This window comes from Mytilus trossulus, chromosome 8 (genome assembly GCF_036588685.1).
Source record: "Mytilus trossulus isolate FHL-02 chromosome 8, PNRI_Mtr1.1.1.hap1, whole genome shotgun sequence".
NCBI classification, from domain to species: domain Eukaryota; kingdom Metazoa; phylum Mollusca; class Bivalvia; order Mytilida; family Mytilidae; genus Mytilus; species Mytilus trossulus.
The window spans coordinates 49,200,012-49,224,504 of record NC_086380.1 but is presented as its reverse complement, the minus strand read 5'-3'; the positions used below and the strand labels follow the sequence as shown (position 1 = coordinate 49,224,504).

The 24,493-nt window shown below is 34.7% G+C and overlaps 2 protein-coding genes across 2 annotated transcripts in view; both read right to left on the bottom strand.

Moving 5' to 3' along the window:
• Window positions 1–24,493, bottom strand: part of LOC134681084 (uncharacterized) — a 95,447-nt gene that overhangs the window by 15,249 nt on the left and 55,705 nt on the right. The gene's annotated exons all lie outside the window — the stretch shown is intronic.
• Window positions 6,812–15,498, bottom strand: LOC134681085 (ankyrin-3-like). Its single transcript, XM_063540504.1, has 2 exons — window positions 15,366–15,498; window positions 6,812–10,443 (listed from the first exon to the last, which is right to left on the bottom strand). Exon 2 carries the CDS (start codon window positions 10,313–10,315, stop codon window positions 6,863–6,865), a length of 3,453 nt encoding a protein of 1,150 aa, XP_063396574.1. The 5' UTR covers window positions 10,316–10,443; window positions 15,366–15,498; the 3' UTR covers window positions 6,812–6,862.

Sequence of the window (24,493 nt, the reverse complement as noted above, 5' to 3'; positions counted from 1 at the left end):
CAAAGTAATTGGTAACTGAAAAACTTAACCTCACACTAAATTTGAATCAACTGTAACAAGAATGTTTCCCCAAGTACACAGATGCTCCATCCGCACTATCATTTTCTATGTTCAGTGGACCGTGAAAATGGGGTAAAAAAATGGAAAGATCAGATCATATGGAACATGTTTACTAAGTTTCAATTTGGACTTCAACTGCGTCAAATCTACCTCGAGCTCGACCAGAAACTTTAACCTCATGCGGGACAGACGGACGGACGAACGGACGCACATAACAGAACAGAAAACATAATGCCCAAAAAACAAGTTAAACCCCACCACATTCTCAACATGACTGTTCCCATTCAGTAGCCTGTAAATTAGTGGTTGTTTGTTGCTGTTTCACTAATTAGTTATTTTTACATACATAAGGCCATTAGTTTTTTTTCCCCATTTCTGGTTAAGGGCTTTGCTCATTGTTAAAGGCTATACCGTCACTTATAGTTGTTAGTTTCTATTTTATTTTGTCTCTAATAGAGATGTCTCATTGGCAACCAAGATTGCCAATATATAATGATCATGATGAGACAGCTATCCGCCAAAGTTAAAATTATGAGGATTTAAGCAACTACAGGCAACCGTATGGCCTTCATCAATGTGAAAAATGTATACAGTAGAGTCTGCATTCAAAAGCAACAAGAATGTGGACCAATGGTACACTTTGCATCCAAAGGCAAAGTGTAATACGATAGTTATCCCCTCTCGACAGTTAAATTTTAAATATTTAAAACGCTCGGCGAGCCTCGCGTTTTAAATTTGAAAATTTAACTGTCTCGAGTGGATAAATATCGTATTACACTCGATGCAGTGGAAGAATCTATATATAATTGACAAAACATATTACCATAAACACTATGGCATGATGGGTATCAGAGTGTCATTTATAGAGGTTAACACCCAGTCTTCATTGGCAATCATACCACAGCTCCTTATCTTTATCGATATAATCAGTTCATCAAACACTTAACCTTATCCTAACCGTGAGTGAACTAACAAACGAATATCCCTCATACAAGTACCCCGGTATACCTATTATAAAGTATATTTAAGTGAATACTAGTAAGTCTATAACATTTACATTAATAAGCTGCGCCCGTCACGTTTTCATTGAATAAAGTTCAACAACTTCTCAATGTCATATCCGAAAGGTATGAAAACTTAAAGAAGGTTATAAATCTTAAAAGATTTGATCAGTCACCAAACTTTAATGAAAAATTATCAAAGCACTTTTTAAATATTGTCCGAAAACTTGAAATCAAACTTTTTTATGAATAAATTTCCATAACTCGGTAACCATGGTAACGTAAAGTCTAAAATATACTAGATACCATTGAGATGGGAGCCATCTCTGTGGGCCCCGCTGTCAATAACGTGGGGTAAATAAGTTGTATGGATAATCTGATATGAAGCATTCTTTGAAGTTATTACATAGTCTCATGTGTGATTTTATTCTAAGATTTTAAGTTAAAACTGATAAATATTCTCAACTTACTTTCATAGTATAATAGTGATATGACTGCATGATGTGAACTCATTGTTGACTACTCTAAGGTGACTTCTGGATATATGGATTGATGTTTGAACAATATGTTTAAAGGTGCTGCCCAATTGATATTTGTCACATATTTATAGAATTATGCCTTTAATATATTGTGACCCACCAAAACAGAATGCCAATTAAATGTTAAAAAATGAAAAATGGCTGAGGGGCTTCAACTTTTTGAAAAATATGGATTTTACTTTAAGAAACTATAACACAAAGAAGCAAATTATTTCTATCATGAAAATTGTGGAATAAAATTTGTAAAAAAAACTTATACAGACAGACGGTCAAGTATAAAGTATGAAATATTAACGGTTCTCGAGAGGTAGAGCGGACACAATTTGTCAAGAACAATGAATGGATGGAAAGACCGACGGACTGACCTTTGACCTAGGATGCATACATTATGACACATTCTCTGGTGTTGGTTAATATATATGTTTAGTTGAAAATGTTTGTCAGGTATAAAGTATAGAATAATTACAGCTGTCCTCTCAAAATATAGTGTGGATCAAATTTGATAGCGATGGACAGACTAACAGACAGACAGACCTTTAACCTAGGAAGTTGTACATACATCATGACACACCCTCTGGTGTTGGTTAAAATGGATGTCAAGTATAATATTTGAAATCATAACGGTTCTCAAGATATAAAGCGGACACGATCTTCACCACAGGACACGGGGTTGTCAACTGAAACCAAAGTTCTTTTTACCTTGACCTTTGACCTAGGAAGTTGTACATACATCATGACACGCCCTCTGGTGGTGGTTAAAATGGATGTCAAGTATAAACTTTGAAATCATAACGGTTATCTAGATATGGAGCGGACAGGGGTTGTCAACTGAAACCAGTTTTTGACCTTGACCTTTGACCTAGGAAGTTGTACATACATCATGACACACCCTCTGGTGTTGGTTAAAATGGATGTCAAGTATAAACTTTGAAATCATAACGGTTCTCAAGATATAGAGCGGACACGATCTTCACCACAGGACGCAGGATTCAACTACCTATTCTGGACAAAGAGAGATAACTCCAATTGAAATTTCTTGCTATTGCACAATATTGTGCAATTAGATATTTCTTGCTATTGCGCAATACTGTGCAATTGAAAATACTTGATATTGCACAATACTGTGCAATTGAAGATTTCATGCTATTGCGCAATACAGTGCAATTGAAAATTTCTTGCTATTGCATAATAAAGTGCAATAGAAGATTTCTTGTTATTGCTGAGTACTGTGCAATTGAAAATTTCTTGCTATTGCACAATACTTAATATAATAATTTTAGATCCTGATTTGGACCAACTTGAAAACTGGGCCCATAATCAAAAATCTAATTACATGTTTGGATTCAGCATATCAAAGAACCCCAAGAATTCAATTTTCTTAAAATCAAACTAAGTTTAATTTTGGACCCTTTGGACTTTAATGTAGACCAATTTGAAAACAGGACCAAAAATGAAGAATCTACATACACAGTTAGATTTGGCATATCAAAGAACCCCATTTATTCAATTTTTGATGAAATCAAACAAAGTTTAATTTTGGACCCCGATTTGGACCAACTTGAAAACTTGGCCAATAATTAAAAATCTAAGTACATTTTTAGATTCAGCATATCAAAGAACCCAACCGATTCAATTTTTGTAAAAATCAAACTAAGTTTAATTTTGGACCCTTTGGACCTTAATGTAGACCAATTTGAAAACGGGACCAAAAATTAAGAATCTACATACACAGTTAGATTCGGTATATCAAAGAACCCCAATAATTCCTTTTTTTTATGAAATTTTTATTTTGGACCCTTTGGGCCACTTATTCCTAAACTGTTGGGACCAAAACTCCCAAAATCAATACCAACTTTCCTTTTATGGTCATAAACCTAGTGTTTAAATTTCATAGATTTATATTTACTTATACTAAAGTTATGGTGCGAAAACCAAGAAAAATGCTTATTTGGGTCCCTTTTTGGCCCTAATTCCTAAACTGTTGGGACCTAAACTCCCAAAATCAATACCAACCTTCCTTTTGTGGTCTTAAACATTGTGTTTAAATTTCATTGATTTCTATTTACTTGAACTAAAGTTATTGTGCGAAAACCAAGAATAATGCTTATTTGGGCCCTTTTTTGGCCCCTAATTCCTAAACTGTTGGAACCAAAACTTCCAAAATCAATCCCAACCTTTCTTTTGTGGTCATAAACCTTGTGTCAAAAGTTCATAGATTTCTATTAACTTAAACTAAAGTTATAGTGCGAAAACCAAGAAAATGCTTATTTGGGTCCTTTTTGGCCCCTAATTCCTAAAATGTTAGGACCAAAACTCCCAAAATCAATCCCAACCTTCCTTTTGTGGTCATAAACCTTGTGTTAAAATTTCATAGATTTCTATTCATTTTTACTAAAGTTAGAGTGCGAAAACTAAAAGTATTCGGACGACGACGACGACGACGACGACGCAGACGACGACGCCAACGTAATAGCAATATACGACGAAAAATTTGGTCGTATAAAAATTAACGAAAGTTTCTTGAAAACTGCTTAAGCATTTCTGAGTTAACTGGAAAATCTCCTTTTTCTCAATAATCAAAAGTGCAAAAGCTGAATCGTCTCGCCTTCTTTACAAACCAGTGCTATTATGTTGATAGTTCTAAATATAAAGTTTTACTACAGCAATCACATCAACTTAATATGATCCAAGAAAATGATGTCAAGATCAGATAAACCAAACGAACAATACATGTACACCTTACAATCATACAATACACTAAATATAGTTGACATGTTGCTTATAGATTCTAAGAAACAGACTTAACAACTAAAACTTAAACTTGACCAATGTACTATGAAAATGAGGTCAAGGCAAAAAGAACCATGCCAGGCAGACAAGTACACCCTACAATATATCTATGCAATATATATAGTTGACCTATTGCTTATAGTATCTAATAAACAAACTTAAACATGAATTTTTATTATTGACCAATGAACAACTAAAATGAGGTCAAGGTCGGTATAGTTGACCTATTGCTTTATAGTTTAAGAAAAACAGACCAAACACAAAAACTTAACTTGGATTACTGAACCGTGAGAGAGGTCAGAGTGAAATAAAACATGAAAGACTGATATGTACATCATTAAATATTTCCATTCACAAGAACTTAACATTGTTCACTGATCCATAAAATAAAGTCGAGGTCAAATGAAACTATTTGACGGAGATGAGAGTCTTGAAAGGTATGCACATACCAAATATGGTTATCATATTACTCATAGTAAGAGAGAAAGTAACATTACAAAAAATATTACATTGATTTCCAAAAAGTCACTGAACCATAAAATGGGACCAAGGACAATAAATATGTGACAGACGAAAACTTCGTAACATAAGATTTATATACAAAGTTTTAAGCATCCATATCTTTCACCCTTAAAAAATAACATTTTTAAGAAATTAGTAAACGCCGAAGCCGGATCTCTATCTCTATGTTGTGCTGTCTGGGATAATAGTAAATCTGATATTGATAAAAATCGACAGGGAGTCTACATCAATAGATACAAACAATTCATAAGTTTCATAAAAACAGCTGAAAGCATTTTTGAGCTTTTGTCCAAAAACTGGAAAATTCTCCTTTTTAATGAAATAAACCCCATGACTCGAACGCGTGATATCTAAAAGGAGTAGGTCCGTTAAAACCTTTGTTTGGCCCCAAAATATAGCGGTTTTACAAAATTGTTAAAATATAAACTGTTACTTAGTTATTGGATAGTAGAATGGTTCTGCTACATAAATATGGGCTGTTTTTGACAATACAATGCACATATATTGGGTACTAGCACCATGAAGTCGTGCTAAATTACTGAAATCTTCACAATTCCAGCATTTTAGTTAAATTTTAGACGGTTTCCGGGTAAAACGAAAATGGCCGCATTCGTGTTCATCCAAAATATTGAAATGGAAGTTGTATTTGATGATAATACATAATATATGTAAGGATTGAGGATGAACACGGATGCGGCCACTTTCGTTTTTGACAAAAACCATCTGAAAAGTGACATTTTTTCGGATATTAGGTAGATTTTTCATATTTGAGCTTGAATCAGATCGTTTTTAATGACTTAATAAGTTAAAATCTTGCACATAAATTAATTGAATCATATGAAATAGACACTTAAGTGTTTAAAAAGTGGTCAAAATCTTTCGTCAGATGAAACTGAAATTTGAGGCCAAAATCGGTCCTTACCGGACCTACTCCTTCATAAAAAAAACAAAAAAAAACGAAAAACCGAAAGGATGCTCAATTCAATAGATAAACGTTTCATGCAAACTGGCTTAAATGTTTTTGACTTGATAACCGACGTTTTAATGACGGACGGAGGGACAACGTCCTGTCCCGTATGCGTGCGAACTCAAACTGAAACTGAGGTAAAATAGAGTTTCATTCATCATGTATTAAGGTGGTTATATATTTGGCACATCCTTATCTACAGAACTTGTTGTATACTAAATATATGTAAAAATGGACCAAAACAAGAATGAAACCAAAGTATACGAATTGTCCCAATCGCACTATCATTTTCAAGGACAATGGCCATATGAGAGACGAAAACCTCGTAACATAAGGTATCTATATACAAAGTGTGAAGCCTCCAGGTATTCCTCCTTCAAAAACATAAAGCGTTTAAGAAGTGAACTAACGTCGCCGGCGGATGACTATCCCTATGTCAAGCTCTCACCGACAAAAGGCTTGACACAAACTAGCCCTTGTTGATGTACTAGACCAAACAAAATCTGTGTCAGGGGTGACGATGACGTAGGGTTTTCTTAGCCCCCACCAAGGAAAATTTTAAAAAAATGCATTCTAAGGTTACTCGCAAGGGGGAGATCAATTTGTATTAAAAAAATGTTTGAAACAGGTCTACAGCAAATTCTTATTTGCATGGCTAGTTCACTGTTGAATTGCAGCCATTTTTGGCAGGAGGCTGATTTTTTCAGAAAGGTTAATGGTAACAGACGAACGTTATTTTCAATGGAGTTCATCTACAACCATTTTCCCTGATTGTTGTTGACAGATGTGTCCCAGTTGGGATGCGGAGCTCAGTAAAATCAGCTTTTCGGGTCAGTGCCCAACGCAGTTCAAACTTCTTAACATACAATTTTATTTTGTGATGGTTTCTTTCTTCACATAGCTTTTGCATAATTCTAAAAAAAAAATTTAAGTTACTTAAGTACTGATTACTTTATCTTATAGATAATAATTGAGACATGAATTTAAGTATTTTCCTTTGTAACTTCATTTTTAAAATGTTGACTGTGAAGCAAAGTTTCAGTAATCCAAGTAATTCCATTTGAATTACAAATCTCAAGAGCGGTTTGCCCATTGCTATCTTTGATATTGACATCACAGTTGTTTTCAACCAGAGCTTTCGCAATCTCTTCAGATTCATATCCGTTCTTTTCACAGGCAATAAGGAATGGTGACCTGTGCGAGTAATCACACTTATTTATGTCACAACCACTCTCTAATAACAGTTTTACGGTATCAGTCATACATCTTATGTATCTATGTGATGTATGTGTCTCGCATGCTAAATGCAAAGGCATCTGACCAAAGGTATCTTGTTGATTTGCATCACATTTATTTTGCAGTAGGAGGACAACAACCTCTTTATGATAATGTTCCTGTCGACGATATCGCGAGAACCCACTTAAAAAATTAATATTTCCATGTTCTACCTTCTGCATGCACGCATAATGCAAAGCATTTCGTCCATTGATGTCACAAGCATTTATATCACAACCCTTTTCAATCAATATTTCAACTATATCGTTGTATCCTTCTGTGGCTGCCAGATGTAAAGGTGTTAGTTTTAAGTTATCAGCTTGATCGATGTTCGAGTGATTTTGTAATAATAATTGTGTCATTTCTAGATGTCCTAACCAGCATGAAATGTGTAAAACAATGTTTCCTTCTTTATTAGGAATATTTACTTCACATTTATTCTCTATCAATAAATTGATAACATCTATGTTACCATGAAGACATGCATAAAACAGTGGTGTGGTGTTCCAATTATCAGCCTGGTTGATATTAATTTCATTTTTCAGCAAAATATCAACTATGTCAGCATGACCATTTAAACTGGGTTTTTGTAAAGAATTGCAGCCACCAGTATTGATTTTATTAACATCACAGTGATATTTTATCAATATATCTACAATCTTACAGTTTGATCCCTCACAGGCCATAAATAAAGGAGTTTCATCCCAATTGTCAGCATGGTCAACGTCACATCCTCTCTTTAGGAAAAAATCCACAATATCCTCATTTCCTCCCCGACATGCTGCATGTAGAACACTCTTTCCGGAAGCAGTTAAATCATCTATTTTACAACCAATTTCATACAAAATTTCTACCATTTCTAAAGAACCGCGTTCACTAGCATAATGTAAAGCATTTCGACCACAGGAATCAAGTACATGTATGTTACAGTTATGTTGCACAAACACATTAACAACACTTTTACTACTTGAGCAAAAAAAGGGTGGTATGATTTCTTTTTCAATATCAATTGGAGTATCTTCATTTACCAATGCCATTTTATTTATTTCAAGCAACTTCTTCAACAAAACATCTACTATTGTTGGATAGCCACTTCTAGCTGCCATATGAAGTGCAGTATAGTCATAACCATCAGCTATAGACATGTTTACGTTATTGTGCAACAACATTTCCACAATGCCTTTTCGAAACGTTTCAATGCTGTCTAAAATTTTATCTTTGATTACATTTTTGCCATTTTCAACTTTAGGTTCATCATACTGAACGTCATCTTCCTTGCATTCACTTGACCAAGTATCATCTTCCTCGCCATGACTTGACCAAGTATCATCCTCTTCATCTAAGACTTGAGTGTAGTCTGAAGAGCAAGCCTCATGCAGTGCTGTTCTGCCAAATATACTTATGACATGAACATCACATTTAGTTCTTATTAATACTTCCTCTATATCTTTACGACCTTTTTTACAAGCAGCATGCAGAAAGTTTTCACTAAAGTATTTACATATTTTAATACCACAATTAAATGTCAGGAGAATGTTCACAACATCATGATAACCATGCTTGCAAGCATTAAATAAAGGGGTCTCTTTACAATAGTTTTGTTCGTTGATGCAACAACCTCTTTCTAATAGTGCAATAACAATTCCGATGTTGCCGTTCATACACGCACCATGAAGGGCTGTTTGACCTTGACAATTTTTTGTATCAACTTCACAATTACAGGTAAGCAGAAAATTCACGATGTCGGTATGGCCATTATGACATGCAGCAAACAAGGGGCAAAGAACACCATCAATATCATATCCATATTTGACAAGAGATCGAACAATTTGTGAATGACCCTCTGTACATGCTGCTGCTAGGGGCGCATTTTTATGCATGATTCGGTATTTATCCAATGTAAGGTCATAATATTCAGTGTCACTGTCTTCAACATATATTTCTAAGCTTCTCTCATCTTCAGAATCATGATTCAAATCTAATGCAGTTTTTTGTTCCAACAAAAACTGTACAACAATACTACATCCATACTTTGATGAAAGATAAATAGGCCACCTATTGTGCAACAATATTTCCAAAATATCTTTCTTTTTAAAGAAGAAATCGATAAATTTCTCTTGATATGTTTTAAAACATGATTGTTGGTTCCCAAATACTTCATAAAAATTCTTATGTATTATCTCCTCTGCCATGCGATCAAAGTATGAATGTTCCAAGCATGGAGGTATCATAATGGTATATTCATCATGATCTTCTTCTAAAGACTCAAACTGGATTCTATCTGAAATAAAATATGGTGTAGCATATTTCACTAGAGTTTTTGTCATTTTCTTTCCAAAATATAAAGATAGTGAATCAAAAACTATGTCATGTTTGCTAGTTATTATTGATTCATTGTTTTCAATATAACTTGTAATATAAGTATCAACTAAGGTGTCTAACTTTTTGAGGACACGCAATTTAGAAGGACGGTACGTTAATTCCAAAGTTTCAATTACTTCTTTAAAGATCTTCTTGAATCCTGTGTCTATACTCTCATCTTTGAAGACATTTATTTCAATTGTGTCATTGTAAATAACTAGCAACGCCAGTCCGAGGAAACACTCCTCATCTTGATACTGCATCTGATCAAACTGTTCTTCAAAATATTGAATAGGTAATTCAAACATTTTCATATCTTTGTCGTCAGATTTACCAAACATATCACAAAGAAATGGAAACATGTCCAGGCTACTGATGGTCTCCTTGCTAAGTTTATGCACATGTTCTTGATCCATATGACAAGAGGCAATTTTCAATTTTTCACCATTTGTGTAAGCCAAATCTTTCGAAAGAAGATTGCAATCTTTCATATTCAATTTGTCTGATAATTTTCTGAACTGTTGATTTTTTGTTATTTGCAATCTACAAGTAACAAGGATTCGAAAATGATTATCTTCCTCAGAAAATGTCAGAATCTCACTCGAAACTTTGTCCCAAGAATTAATCAAAAGCTGATCAATATTGAACACTCCACATAAATCATCAAAAACAAATACTTGTGCAAGCCCCTTTATATAATATTTCGCAATGTCCTTTGGGTCAGCAATTGGCAAGATCTGGTATCCTGCATTTTGTTGTAAATTTAACGCAATATGATGTGCAGTAGCTGTTTTACCCATTCCAGAATTACCAGATATGACTGTCACAGTATTGTCTTTTACAACACCTAGTATCTTCCTGGTGGCTGCAGTTTCAAAAAATTGTTCGTCATCTTTCAGCCAACGTTGTCTTTTTTTTTCAAATAAATCTGAAATGAAGAATGTTTCTATCAATAACATTTTTTTATTCACTCTTAACCCTTATATAGATCACGAAAAACAACATTACTTCAACTGTAATTGTTACCAAAAATCTATATTACTAAATATAGTGTTCATTAATGATGTACAAAAGGAAAATAAAACAACAAAGGTCAAAGAAAAAGTAACAATACTACAGCAACCCTTTCTAAAACAAGAGTGCACACACTGATATGTCTCGCCTTCTTTACTTATCATTGATATGTTGATAGTCCTAAATATAAAGCTTTATTAAAAACTGTCCCATTAACCAAGATAACTAAACAAAGACCAATGAACCATGAAAATGAGATCAAGGTCAGATGAACCATGCCAAGCAGACATGTACAACAAATATAGTTGACCTATTACTTATAGTTAAAGAAAATAGACCAAAACACAAAAACTTACCACTGTGCAATGAACTGTGAAATTCAGGTCATGGTCAAATAAAACCTGCGGGACTGACATATAGATCATAATATATTTCAATACACCAAATATAGTTGACCTTTGGCATTAATATTAGATAAAAAGACCAAAACTAAAACACTCAACTTTGACCACTGAACCTTGAAAATGAGGTCAAGGTCAGATGACATCTGCCCGCTAGACATGTACCCCTTACAATCATTCCATACAACAAATATAGTAAACCTATTTCATAATATATGAGAAAAACAGACCAAAACACAAAATTTTTACTATAACCACTGAACCATGAAAATGAGGCCAAGGTCAGATGACATCAGCCAGTTGGACATGTACACCTTACAGTCCTTCCATACACCAAGTATACTAGCCCTATTGCTTATAGTATCTGAGATATGGACTTGACCACCAAAACTTAACCTTGTTCACTGATCCATGAAATGAGGTTGAGATCAAGTGAAAACTGTCTGACGGGGATGAGGACATTGCAAGGTACGCACATACCAAGTATAGGTATCATATTACTTATAATAAGAGAATTCAAAATTACAAAAATTCTGAACTTTTTTTTCAAGTGGTCACTGAAAAATGAAAATGAGGTCAAGGACATTGGGCATTGTAACATGAGGCATCTATATACAAAAGAGGGACGAAAAATACCAAAGGGACAGTCAAACTCATAAATTTGAAACAAACTGACAAGGCCATGGCTAAAAATGAAAAAGACAAACAGAAAAACAATAGTACACATGACGCAACATAGATAACTAAAGAATAAACAACACGAATCCCACCAAAAACTAGGGGTGATCTCAGGTGCTCCGGAAGGGTAGGCAGATCCTGCCCCAAATGCTTCATACAAAGTATGAAGCATCCAGGTCTTCCACCTTCAAAAATATAAACCTTTTAAGAAGTTAGCTAACGCTGCCGCCAACATCGCCGCCAGATCACTTTCCCTATGTCGAGTTTTCTGCAACAAAAGTTGCAGGCTAGACAAAATACAAAATGAAAAACAATAAAAAAAAACAACCTTCGAAACAATATATTGCATTTAAAGGTATAGAATTTTGGCCTGGTTTGAAAGAACATACAAACAAGTAGTATGTAGCCGTATCTTTGTCAATAGTTGAAACCTTTCTGTAGTTTAAGCATCAAATGAAATCTTGGTAACTAGGGATCACTGTAGAACCCTTGTTGAAAGTGATCTTAATAATAAAAATATAACATATATATATTGGGAATGTGTCCATGTGTGCCACAGCTTGCTTATCATATAGCTATTTAAGGACATAACTGAACAATAGATGTAGAGACGCTATCCAAATTTGTACAGCATTTCATGCTAAAAAGTCTTAAATATAAGTTTGATAAAACTTGGTTGAGGCAAATTTAAGTCCAAGAAACATAACAAAACCAGATGCTCCGCAGGGCGTAGCTTTATACGACCGCAGAGGTTGAACCCTGAACAGTTGGGGCAAGTATGGACACAACATTCAAGCTGGATTCCGCTCTAAATTTGGATTGTGATTAAATAGTTGACACAGCATAGGTTTCTGACACAGAATGAATGTAATCAAATGAACTTAAAATTTTTGTTTTCTCTTAGAGCAATTCACTATGCTGTTGAATATTAATCCTCTCAAAAAAATGTTTGAAGAAATTTTCTTTTTATTTATGAAATTTCAAATGAGAAAAATTGAACCCAATTTTTTAATCACATCCCCCTTTCCCTTATTCCAAAACTAATTTCAATTAAAATATTCTAATGGAGTTTGCAACAATTACTACTCATTTAAATACATCATAAAATATTAAGATGTAAAAAAACTGCTTGTTATCACTGAATGGTAAAGATTATTTAAATTTATCAGTTGGTAGTAAAAAGTGAATATACATTGTATATTGTATATAACAAAGATTTAAGTTGATTCTGGACAAAGAAAGATAACTCCAATTAAAAAAAATTCTTGCAGATATTTCATGCTTACTTTACTGGACAAAGAAAGATAACTCTTAATTAAAAAAAAAATTTGCTATTTCACAATATTGTGAAATTAGATATTTCTTGCCATTGCACAATACTGTGCAATTGAAAAGACTTGCTATTGCACAATACTTAATATAATAATTTTAGATCCTGATTTGGACCAACTTGAAAACTGGGCCCATAATCAAAAATCTAAGTACATGTTTAGATTCAGCATATCAAAGAGGCCCAAGAATTTGATTTTTGTTAAAATCAAACTTAGTTTAATTTTGGACCCTTTGCACTTTAATTTAGACCAATTTGAAAACAGGACCGAAAATGAAGAATCTACATACACAGTTAGATTTGGTATATCAAAGAACCCCATTTATTCAATTTTTGATGAAATCAAACAATGTTTAATTTTGGACCTCGATTTGGGCCAACTTGAAAACTGGGCCAATAATCAAAAATCTAAGTACATTTTTAGATTCAGCATATCAAAGAACCCCAAGGTTTCAATTTTTGTTAAAATCAAACTAAGTTTAATTTTGGACCCTTTGGACCTTAATGTAGACCAATTTGAAAACGGGACCAAAAATTAAGAATCTACATACACAGTTAGATTCAGCATATTAAAGAACCCCAATTATTCAATTTTGATGAAATCAAACAAAGTTTAATTTTGGACCCTTTGGGCCCCTTTTTCCTTAAATGTTGGGACCAAAACTCCCAAAATCAATACCGACCTTCCTTTTATAGTCATAAACCTTGTGTTTAAATTTCATAGATTTCTATTTACTTATACTAACGCTATGGTGCGAAAACCAAGAAAAATGCTTATTTGGGTCCCTTTTTGGCCCTTAATTCCTAAACTGTTGGGACCGAAACTCCCAAAATCAATACCAACCTTCCTTTTGTGGTCATAAACATTGTGTTTAAATTTCATTGATTTCTATTTACTTTAACTAAAGTTATTGTGCGAAAACCAAGAATAATGCTTATTTGGGCCCTTTTTTGGCCCCTAATTCCTAAACTGTTGAAACCAAAACTCCCAAAATCAATCCCAACCTTTCTTTTGTGGTCATAAACCTTGTGTCAAAATTTCATAGATTTCTATTAACTTAAACTAAAGTTATAGTGCGAAAACCAAGAAAATGCTTATTTGGGCCCTTTTGGCCCCTAATTCCTAAAATATTGGGACCAAAACTCCCAAAATCAATACCAGTCTTCCTTTTATGGTCATAAACCTTGTTTTAAAATTTCATAGATTTCTATTCACTTTTACTAAAGTTAGAGTGCGAAAACTAAAAGTATTCGGACGACGACGACGACGACGATGACGACGCCAACGTGATAGCAATATACGACGAAATTTTTTTCAAAATTTGCGGCCGTATAAAAATCATATTTTTTTTTGTATTTATAAACATGATAAAGGGACTAAAGAATAAAAAAAGTAACACCCTCAACATTTAAATTGTATCTGTATTTTGTTGTTTTAAGTATTGTGTATAATGTTTCATAACATTAAGTTGAGGTTTACCTGATTTAAAAGAACAGAAACGAAAAATTCAGCCGTTTTTTCACTTCTAAATGGGCATAACTCTACAACAGTTAAAGTGACATTACCAAAATTCAAACTTGATCTGTATATTTGGGTTATAAGCTTTGTGTGTAAGTTTCATATAATTTATTCCAGGCAAACTTAAGTAAGAAAACGGAAACTAATTTGGGATGTATGTACTTACATACGACAGAGGTAAAACTTAATGCCCCCTCCCCTACAGTGGGGCATTAAAATTATAGAAGAGCACATATAAGCTTGTTGTTCAGATCAGAAGAACCTGTTTTTGTTCTATTAAAGTTCTGGAAACCAGTCAGCTCAAATATTCAATTTAAGGTATGTGGAATTTTTACCACATTTCAAAATATAAAGGTACAGTTTTGACATGAAATGACTGCCACTTTATTTGATCTCAAGAAAAAGTAGCCATTAAAGCTTGAAATTGCAGGATTTAACATTGAAAATAATGGGGCTATTAATAAGTGGTTTATACCTGAAAACCTTAAGTGAAAGAAACACCACAAAAACCAGGGCTGATCCTAGGCACTAGATTATACTCCACATATCATATTTACCAATAAAACCAAAAATTTAAAAGTTGCCACATTTTTTGTAAAAAATATCAAAGGGGACTAACTTTTAATCTAGTAATAATTAACATCAGTCCGTAGTCCAAGAAGACCTGAGCTGTGTTTTTCAAATATTGAAATAATCTCATTTTAACATTTAGATTCTTATTCATGCCTTCTAGAGCACCTGTGTTCATTCTGAAGTTTTAGAGAGATGATTTACTAAATTTTTATGTTTTATAGGTGTTATTTGTCTTTATTTAATCTATCTGACAATCATATCTGAACCCCCTTAATGTCATCTTATAATGTTAATATACAAACTATATATGATAAAAATGTTTGAGAAATACTTGCCCTTGATATTTTTAGATAGGGTGATTCTGTTGTAGTTCAAGTGATACAATTCTTTCTGTAAATGCTACAAACTGCTCTTCAACAACTACAATTCTGTTTTGCATTTGTATATTATGTAGGCTTTTTGACTTTTGTGATTCAAAAATTTGCCATTCCTTCGTTTCAATCATTTCATCATCGAACAATCCACCACCAAGTCGTTGCAAAGCCTAAAATAATAGTTATTTTGATTTGGGAGGAACAAAATCACAGTTATCTTGAAATCTAGTAATTTAAAAGTGGACAATCTTGGCTCCTTTTTTAAATCTATTTAAATGTTTTGCAATACGATTAAGATCAGAGTTTGCAAAAACTTTTTTGACCAGTCAGTCAGGCTACTGACAAAGCAAGATTATATAAAAGTCCTACAACAAATTTGACGTTTCTACAAAATCTGCCAATTTTATCCTGAAATAAAATTAATAACATATTGTATAAAAAAATAACTTTATGTATACTAGTTTTATCCTTCACAGTTACAGGCAAAGTTACAATGAAAACTATTGAAGTCCTCTTCAGTGAATAACTGTCCATTTAATCATCTGAATCATTTTCGCAGTTATGACAGTAAAATTGTTGGCATCCTCTAAAATAAGTACAATCTATTGGGGGCTTGAAAGTGCTTTTTTTCAACAGCGGGTTTTCCTTCATTACAAGTGGTTGTTATGGCAGTTTTGAAGGTAATAAATGTTCCCAAGGGGCATAATTTTGTTTAAAACCAATGATCTGTACTGATCTTCAAAGACCTCAAAAAGGTTGTTTATATAGAACTTTGATATAGTTTTTACAAAAATCTGGCAAGAATTGTACCAATGAGAGCACTGACAATGCAATTTTTCATGTACATTCAAACTGGTATTTTTAATTGACCTCTAACAGTCAAGAGTTCAGACATAAATAAGTCTAAATCTGCTTAATATTGATTCACAGAGGTCTAAACATGAAGGTTTCAAGATTTGTGTCCCTTTAATATAAGGCAAGTTATGAATCCTATAAGTCAAAAAGTGTTAAGCAAGAACTAGTTGAATGTCAGAGCTCAGACATAAAGAAGTTGTTTTTTGTTTTTGACTTGCATAAGTCAAAAAATGTACATGTATTTAAGTCAGAAAATGACAGACTTATTTAGGTTTATTTATGTTTGTGAAATGATTTAATTTTGATTGGTGGCCAAAGTTTACCACCTATGACATTATAAACCTGTCTGAGAGTTCACAAGGACTTCAGCTATTTATATTTAATTATCTTATTGAACATTTTTACTTAAAATAGATTATTTTCCTCATTTAGTATCATTACAGATGGTTGCATTGTTAAGTAAATAAATATTAATTCTCTTCTTTTACTCTCATACTCATTTTTCCTTAGAATACTAGGAATTGTCTTTCAGTGTTGTCATAATTTCATGTTGATGCTTGACCTTTTTATAAATATGATTGTGTCTGAAGTTGACCAATTTTGGTAACTTATCAAATTGTAGGAGACAATATTTGCATTTAACTAAACATGCTAAATAAAGGGAGAAGGCAACAAGTGGTCTCTTAATACAAAAGGTCATAGCATACAGGTTTGCCCATTTGAACAGAAGGAAACATCCATGTGAATTTATTACTTTTGAAAGTACTGGTGTAAGTCAACAATACTGCATTGGTTTAGTATGTTTATCCACTATGACTTACAAGATCTGGTCATTATGTAATCAAATTTTTTCCTTGCCTTTTAAATTTTTCTTTTGATTTTTAAAAGTATAGATTGTCTATAATTATGCAGACTTTCAAGTATTCAATCAACAGGAATGCATCCTTGAACATGGATTCCACTCTCGCAATATCATTTTTTATGTTCAGTAGACCTTGAAATTGCCTATTGGGATCAAAGCTCTAACATGGAATCTAAATTAGAAAGTCATATCATAGGGAAATTATGTTTTAACTTTCAAGTTGATCATGATGATTGTAGGCTTCAACTTCATCAACAATTACCTAGATCAAAAACTTTAACCTGAAGCAGAGCAGACAAACGAACAAACATAACATGCATAATGCCCTTAAGTGGGGAATAAAACTAGAGGCTCTAAAGAGCCTGTGTCGCTCACCTTGGTCTATGTGAATATTAAACAAAGGAAGCAGATGGATTCATGACAAAATTATGTTTTTGGTGATGGTGATATGTTTGTAGATCTTAGTTTACTGATCATTCTTGCTGCTTACAATTATCACTATCTATAATAAACTTGGCCCAGCAGTTTCTGTGGAAAATGTAACCAGTAGTAAAAATTTACAAATTTTATGAAAATTGTTAAAAATTGACTATAAAGGACAATAACTCCTTAGGGGGTCAATTGACCATTTAGGTCATGTTGACTTATTTGTAAATCTTACTAGTATGCTGAACATTTTTGCTGTTTACAGATTAACTCTATCTATAATAATATTCAAGATAATAACCAAAAACAGCAAAATTTTCTTAAAATTACCAATTCAGGGACAGCAACCCAACCCTACCATAGACCTTAATATTCAAAAATTCTAGCTATTCTAACTCCTTAACATAGTAATAATACTTCAATAAGTAGTTTGTATGAATTAAACATCCTGGAAAAAATGTTTTGAAAAAAGTAATTTCCATGGTATTTTGACCCCCCTGCGGTATATTGAACCCCCTACTATAGACCTTAAATTTCAAAAATTCTAGCTATTCAAACTCCTTAACATAGTTATAATACTCCGATAAGTAGTTTGTATGTATTTAACAAGCTGGCAAAGATATTTTGAAAATTTTACTTAGCCATGGTATTTTGACCCCCCTGCGGTATATTGAACCCCCTACCATAGACCTTGAATTTCAAATATTCAAGCTATTCTAACTCCTTAACACAGTAATAATACTCCAATAAGTAGTTTATATGTATTTAGCATACTGGAAAAGATATTTTGCAAAATTGTATATAGCCATGGTATTTTGACCCCCCTGCAGTATATTGAACCCCCTACTCATAACCTCTAATTAAAAAAAAATAATAGCCAATAAATTGTAAATTAGATTATCTGCAATACTATTTCTCAAAAACAGGGGGGTTCAATATACTGCAGGGGGGTTCAAAATACCATATGTGAAAAATAACCCCGGGGTCAAAATACCATGCGGTATAATGACCCCGGGGTCATTTTACCGCATGGTATTTTGACCCCGGGTTCAATTTTTAGGGGGTTCAAAATACCATATGACACCGGTTCTCTGATTCATCTGAAAATTTCAGGGCAGATAGGACTTGACCTGATGAACAATTTAACCCGTGTCAAATTTGCTCTTAATGCTTTGGTTTTTGAGTTATAAGCCAAAAACTGCGTTTTACCCCTATGTTCTATTTTTAGCCATGGTGGCCATCTTGGTTGGTTTTTCGGGTCACGCCACACATTTTTTAAACTAGATACCCCAAAGATGGTTGTGGCCAAGTTTGGATTAAGTTGGCCCAACAGTTTCAGAGGAGAGGATTTCTGTAAAAGATATTTAAAATTTACAAAAAATGGTTAAAAATTGACCAAATAAGCCAAAAACTGCATTTTACCCCTATGTTCTATTTTTAGCCATGGCGGCCATCTTGTTTTGTTTGTCGGGTCACACCACACATTTTTTGAACTAGATACCCCAATGATGATTGTGGCCAAGTGTGGTTTCATTTGGTCCAGTAGTTTTAGAGGAGAAGATTTTTCTAAAAGTTAACGACGACGGACGACGACAACGACGATGACGCCGGACACCGGACGCCAAGTGATGAGAAAAGCTCACTTGGCCCTTCGGGCCAGGTGAGCTTAAAATATAATTTGATAGCTTGTTACTTATCAAGTACTGTCAAAAAACTTTATTTCTCTAGTTATGCTTATTAAATGATGTCATCAACTTCACCATCATCATTTTTGGCAATTTTTGTCACAATCATTCAACTGCCAATAGCTTAGTTTGAATAACCAATTTCACTCCAAACATGAGTTGAAAACTTCTTATTAGCAATAAACATGATAAAGAAGCAATCTTTGGCTTGGTAATAGACATCCTGATTGTTGAATTTTGAGGTATTCAATCATCAAAAGTCAGTCCATTCCTTTTCTAGCAAATTCACTTCAGGATTGTAGATTGTTAGACTGTCAACAATTGACAATCTCTGAGTGATTCTGCTACTCTCACAATATGATCTGCCAAGTTTAATCCAGAGGAAAGTCAACATTGATCATCAAAACGTTGGTACCATTACACTTTTTTGATAGTCACTGATCCTTTCAAGAAAATTGTGGTTATCAAGACAGTGTATGCAGTCCCTTTAATCAAATTTATCCAGTTGCTGAATGTGTTAAGCAGGTGGTTGCTTAATACAGTTTTTACGGAATCTATAGGTAGATCAAAGTGGTTGTTAACAGCAGGTTGTTGTTCAATATAGGTGGCTTATAAGGCAGGTTTGAAATAAATGTTTCCAAGGAGCAAAAAATATTTTTCCTTGAATAGTTTTATCTTCACTAATTTTCTAAGATGTGAAAGTTATTGCTAATATATTCCCATGATATAAGTTTCATAAAAATCTGTAATAATCGATTGGCATTGGTTTCCAAATTATTAAAGACATATTGCATGGATGAACCTTTGATATATATATCTGCCAGGAATTGTACAAATGAGATTGCCAACAGTGCAATTTTCTAAATAATAAATCTGAAGGTCCACATCCTTTTTAAAAATAATTCCTCAGCACTGATTTTCAAACTCATCAAAGACAAATGAAGACATTGCAAATATAATCCTGTAATCATGTATTATAAGTATCATAAAAATCTGGAAAGAAATTTAAATGTGACATAAAAATACAATGAAGCACTAACAAGACCAATGGACTGTTGCACAGATGAAAAGACAGTCTCACATATTTCTATGTCCCTAGCAAACCCTTCACTGATGACATGAAAATAAGTGATTTTTATAGGGTTTGGAAAGGAAAAGCAAAAATCAATCTAAATGTGATTGTTTGCTTCTTCAACTTATTCAAGGATATAAATTAGTTACAATAAAAGGTGAATATAGAAAAAATCAAACCTGACCTTCAAATATCTAAATTTGAAAATATTTTCGTCATTGAAGAGTGTCCCAGTTATTGCAGGGACAATAATCTTAAAAATTAAAGAACATAAGTGATCATGTTCACTATCCACAAACCCCAACATTGTCACTGGACATACAAAATCTCATCAGAAGTTCAAAGACTCATAACTCTACAAAAGTCAACTGATAAAAATTCGTTTGTGGATATGCACATTATCAAATAAAGTCCTCATAAACTACAAAGTTTCATAAAGTTCAGAAGGAATAACTCCTTAAAAAACTAGAGGCTCTCAAGAGCCTGTATCGCTCACCTGATTCTACTTGGGTTTTTGAAATCATATAAAACAAGAATGTGTCCTCAGTACACGAATGCCCCACTCGCACTATCATTTTCTATGTTCAGTGGACCGTGAAATTGGGGTAAAATCTCTAATTTGGCATTAAAATTAGAAAGATCATATCATAGGGAACATGTGTACCAAGTTTGAAGTCGATTGGACTTCAACTTCATCAAAAACTACCTCGACCAAAAACTTTAACCTGAAGCGGGACAGACGGACGAACGGACGAACGAACGGACGCACAGACCAGAAAACATAATGCCCCTCTACTATCGTAGGTGGGGCATAAAAATATAAAATTTGGCTAAAAGTGACAACACAACCTCATTTATAAGGAAAGGAACATGTTTAATTTCATTCAAAAGTCCCCCACTGGCGGCCATCTTGGATGACGGATCGGCTACAAAGTAACAACACTTGGTCAGCACCTCATAAGGAACATTCATGCCATGTTTGGTTTTATTCCATTCAGTGGTTCTCTAAAAGAAGTTATTTGTATGCATTTCCCATAGGGTCCTATGTTAAACTAAGTCCCCTGCTGGCGGCCATCTTGGATGATGGATCAGCAACAAAGTAACAACACTTGGTCAGCACCTCATAAGGAACATTCATGCAATGTTTGGTTTTATTCCATTCAGTGGTTCTCTAAAAGAAGTCATTTGTATGCATTTCCCATAGGGTCCTATGTTAAACTAAGTCCCCCGCTGGCGGCAATCTTGGATAATGGATCGGCTACAAAGTAACAACACTTGGTCAGCACCACATTAGGAACATTCATGCCATGTTTGATTTCATTCCATTCAGTGGTTCTCTAAAAGAAGTCATTTGTATGCATTTCCCATAGGGTCCTATGTTAAACTAAGTCCCACGCTGGCGGCCATCTTGGATGATGGATCAGCAACAAAGTAACAACACTTGGTCAGCACCTCATAAGGAACATTCATGCCATGTTTGGTTTCATTCCATTCAGTGGTTCACTAGAAGAAGTGATTTGTATGCATTTCCAATAGGGTCCTATGTTAAACTAAGTCCCCCGCTGGCGGCCATCTTGGATAATGGATCAGCTACAAAGTAACAACACTTGGTCAGCACTCCATAAGGAACATTCATGCTATGTTTGGTTTAATTCCATTTAGTGGTTCTCTAGAAGAAGTCATTTGTATGCATTTCCCATAGGGTCCTATGTTAAACTAAGTCCGCCACTGGCGGCCATCTTGGATGATGGATCGGCTACAAAGTAACAACACTTGGTCAGCACCCCATAAGGAACATTCATGCTATGTTTGGTTTTATTCCATTCAGTGGTTCTCTAAAAGAAGTCATTTGTATGCATTTCCCATAGGGTCCTATGTTAAACTAAGTCCCCTGCTGGGGGCCATCTTTGATGATGGATCCGCTACAAAGTAACAACACTTGGTCAGCACCACATAAGGAACATTCATGCCATGTTTGGTTTCTTTCCATTCAGTGGTTCACTAGAAGAAGTCATTTGTATGCATTTCCAATAGGGTCCTATGTTAAACTAAGTCCCCGCTGGCGGCCATCTTGGATAATGGATCGGCTACAAAGTAACAACAATTGGTCAGCACTCCATAAGGAACATTCATGCAATGTTTGGTTTCATTCCATTTAGTGGTTCTCTAAAAGAAGTCATTTGTATGCATTTCCCATAGGGTCCTATGTTAAACTAAGTCCCCCGCTGGCGGCCATCTTGGATGATGGATCGGCTACAAAGTAACAACACTTGGTCAGCACCCCATAAGGATAATTCATGCTATGTTTGGTTTTATTCCATTCAGTGGTTCTCTAAAAGAAGTCATTTGTATGCATTTCCCATAGGGTCCTATGTTAAACTAAGTCCCCGGCTGGCGGCCATCTTGGATGATGGATCGGCAACAAAGTAACAACACTTGGTCAGCACCTCATAAGGAACATTCATGCCATGTTTGGTTTCATTCCATTCAGTGGTTCTCTAAAAGAAGTCATTTGTATGCATTTCCCATAGCGTTCTATGTTAAACTAAGTCCCCCGCTGGCGGCCATCTTGGATGATGGATCGGCTACAAAGTAACAACACTTGGTCAGCACCTCATAAGGAACATTCATGCCATGTTTGGTTCCATTCCATTCAGTGGTTCTCTAGAAGAAGTCATTTGTATGCATTTCCCATAGGGTCCTATGTTAAACTAAGTCCGCCGCTGGCGGCCATCTTGGATGATGGATCGGCTACAAAGTAACAACACTTGGTCAGCACCCCATAAGGAACATTCATGCTATGTTTGGTTTTATTCCATTCAGTGGTTCTCTAAAAGAAGTCATTTGTATGCATTTCCCATAGGGTCCTATGTTAAACTAAGTCCCCTGCTGGGGGCCATCTTTGATGATGGATCCGCTACAAAGTAACAACACTTGGTCAGCACCACATAAGGAACATTCATGCCATGTTTGGTTTCTTTTCATTCAGTGGTTCACTAGAAGAAGTCATTTGTATGCATTTCCAATAGGGTCCTATGTTAAACTAAGTCCCCTGCTGGCGGCCATCTTGGATGATGGATCAGCAACAAAGTAACAACACTTGGTCAGCACCTCATAAGGAACATTCATGCCATGTTTGGTTTCATTCCATTCAGTGGTTCTCTAAAAGAAGTCATTTGTATGCATTTCCCATAGGGTCCTATGTTAAACTAAGTCCCCTGCTGGGGGCCATCTTTGATGATGGATCGGCTACAAAGTAACAACACTTGGTCAGCACCACATAAGGAACATTCATGCCATGTTTGGTTTCATTCCATTCAGTGGTTCACTAGAAGAAGTCATTTGTATGCATTTCCAATAGGGTCCTATGTTAAACTAAGTCCCCCGCTGGCGGCCATCTTGGATAATGGATCGGCTACAAAGTAACAACAATTGGTCAGCACTCCATAAGGAACATTCATGCAATGTTTGGTTTCATTCCATTTAGTGGTTCTCTAAAAGAAGTCATTTGTATGCATTTCCCATAGGGTCCTATGTTAAACTAAGTCCCCCGCTGGCGGCCATCTTGGATGATGGATCGGCTACAAAGTAACAACACTTGGTCAGCACCCCATAAGGATAATTCATGCTATGTTTGGTTTTATTCCATTCAGTGGTTCTCTAAAAGAAGTCATTTGTATGCATTTCCCATAGGGTCCTATGTTAAACTAAGTCCCCGGCTGGTGGCCATCTTGGATGATGGATCGGCAACAAAGTAACAACACTTGGTCAGCACCTCATAAGGAACATTCATGCCATGTTTGGTTTCATTCCATTCAGTGGTTCTCTAAAAGAAGTCATTTGTATGCTTTTCCCATAGCGTTCTATGTTAAACTAAGTCCCCAGCTGGCGGCCATCTTGGATGATGGATCGGCTACAAAGTAACAACACTTGGTCAGCACCTCATAAGGAACATTCATGCCATGTTTGGTTCCATTCCATTCAGTGGTTCTCTAGAAGAAGTTCAAAATGTAAATTGTTAACGACGACGACGACGGACGACGACGACGACGGACGACGGACGCCAAGTGTTGAGAAAAGCTCACTTGGCCCTTCGGGCCAGGTGAGCTAAAAAGTACACAGATGCCCCAATCAGTGGACCATGAAAATGGGGGGAAATCTCTAATTTAGCATTAAAATTAGAAAGATC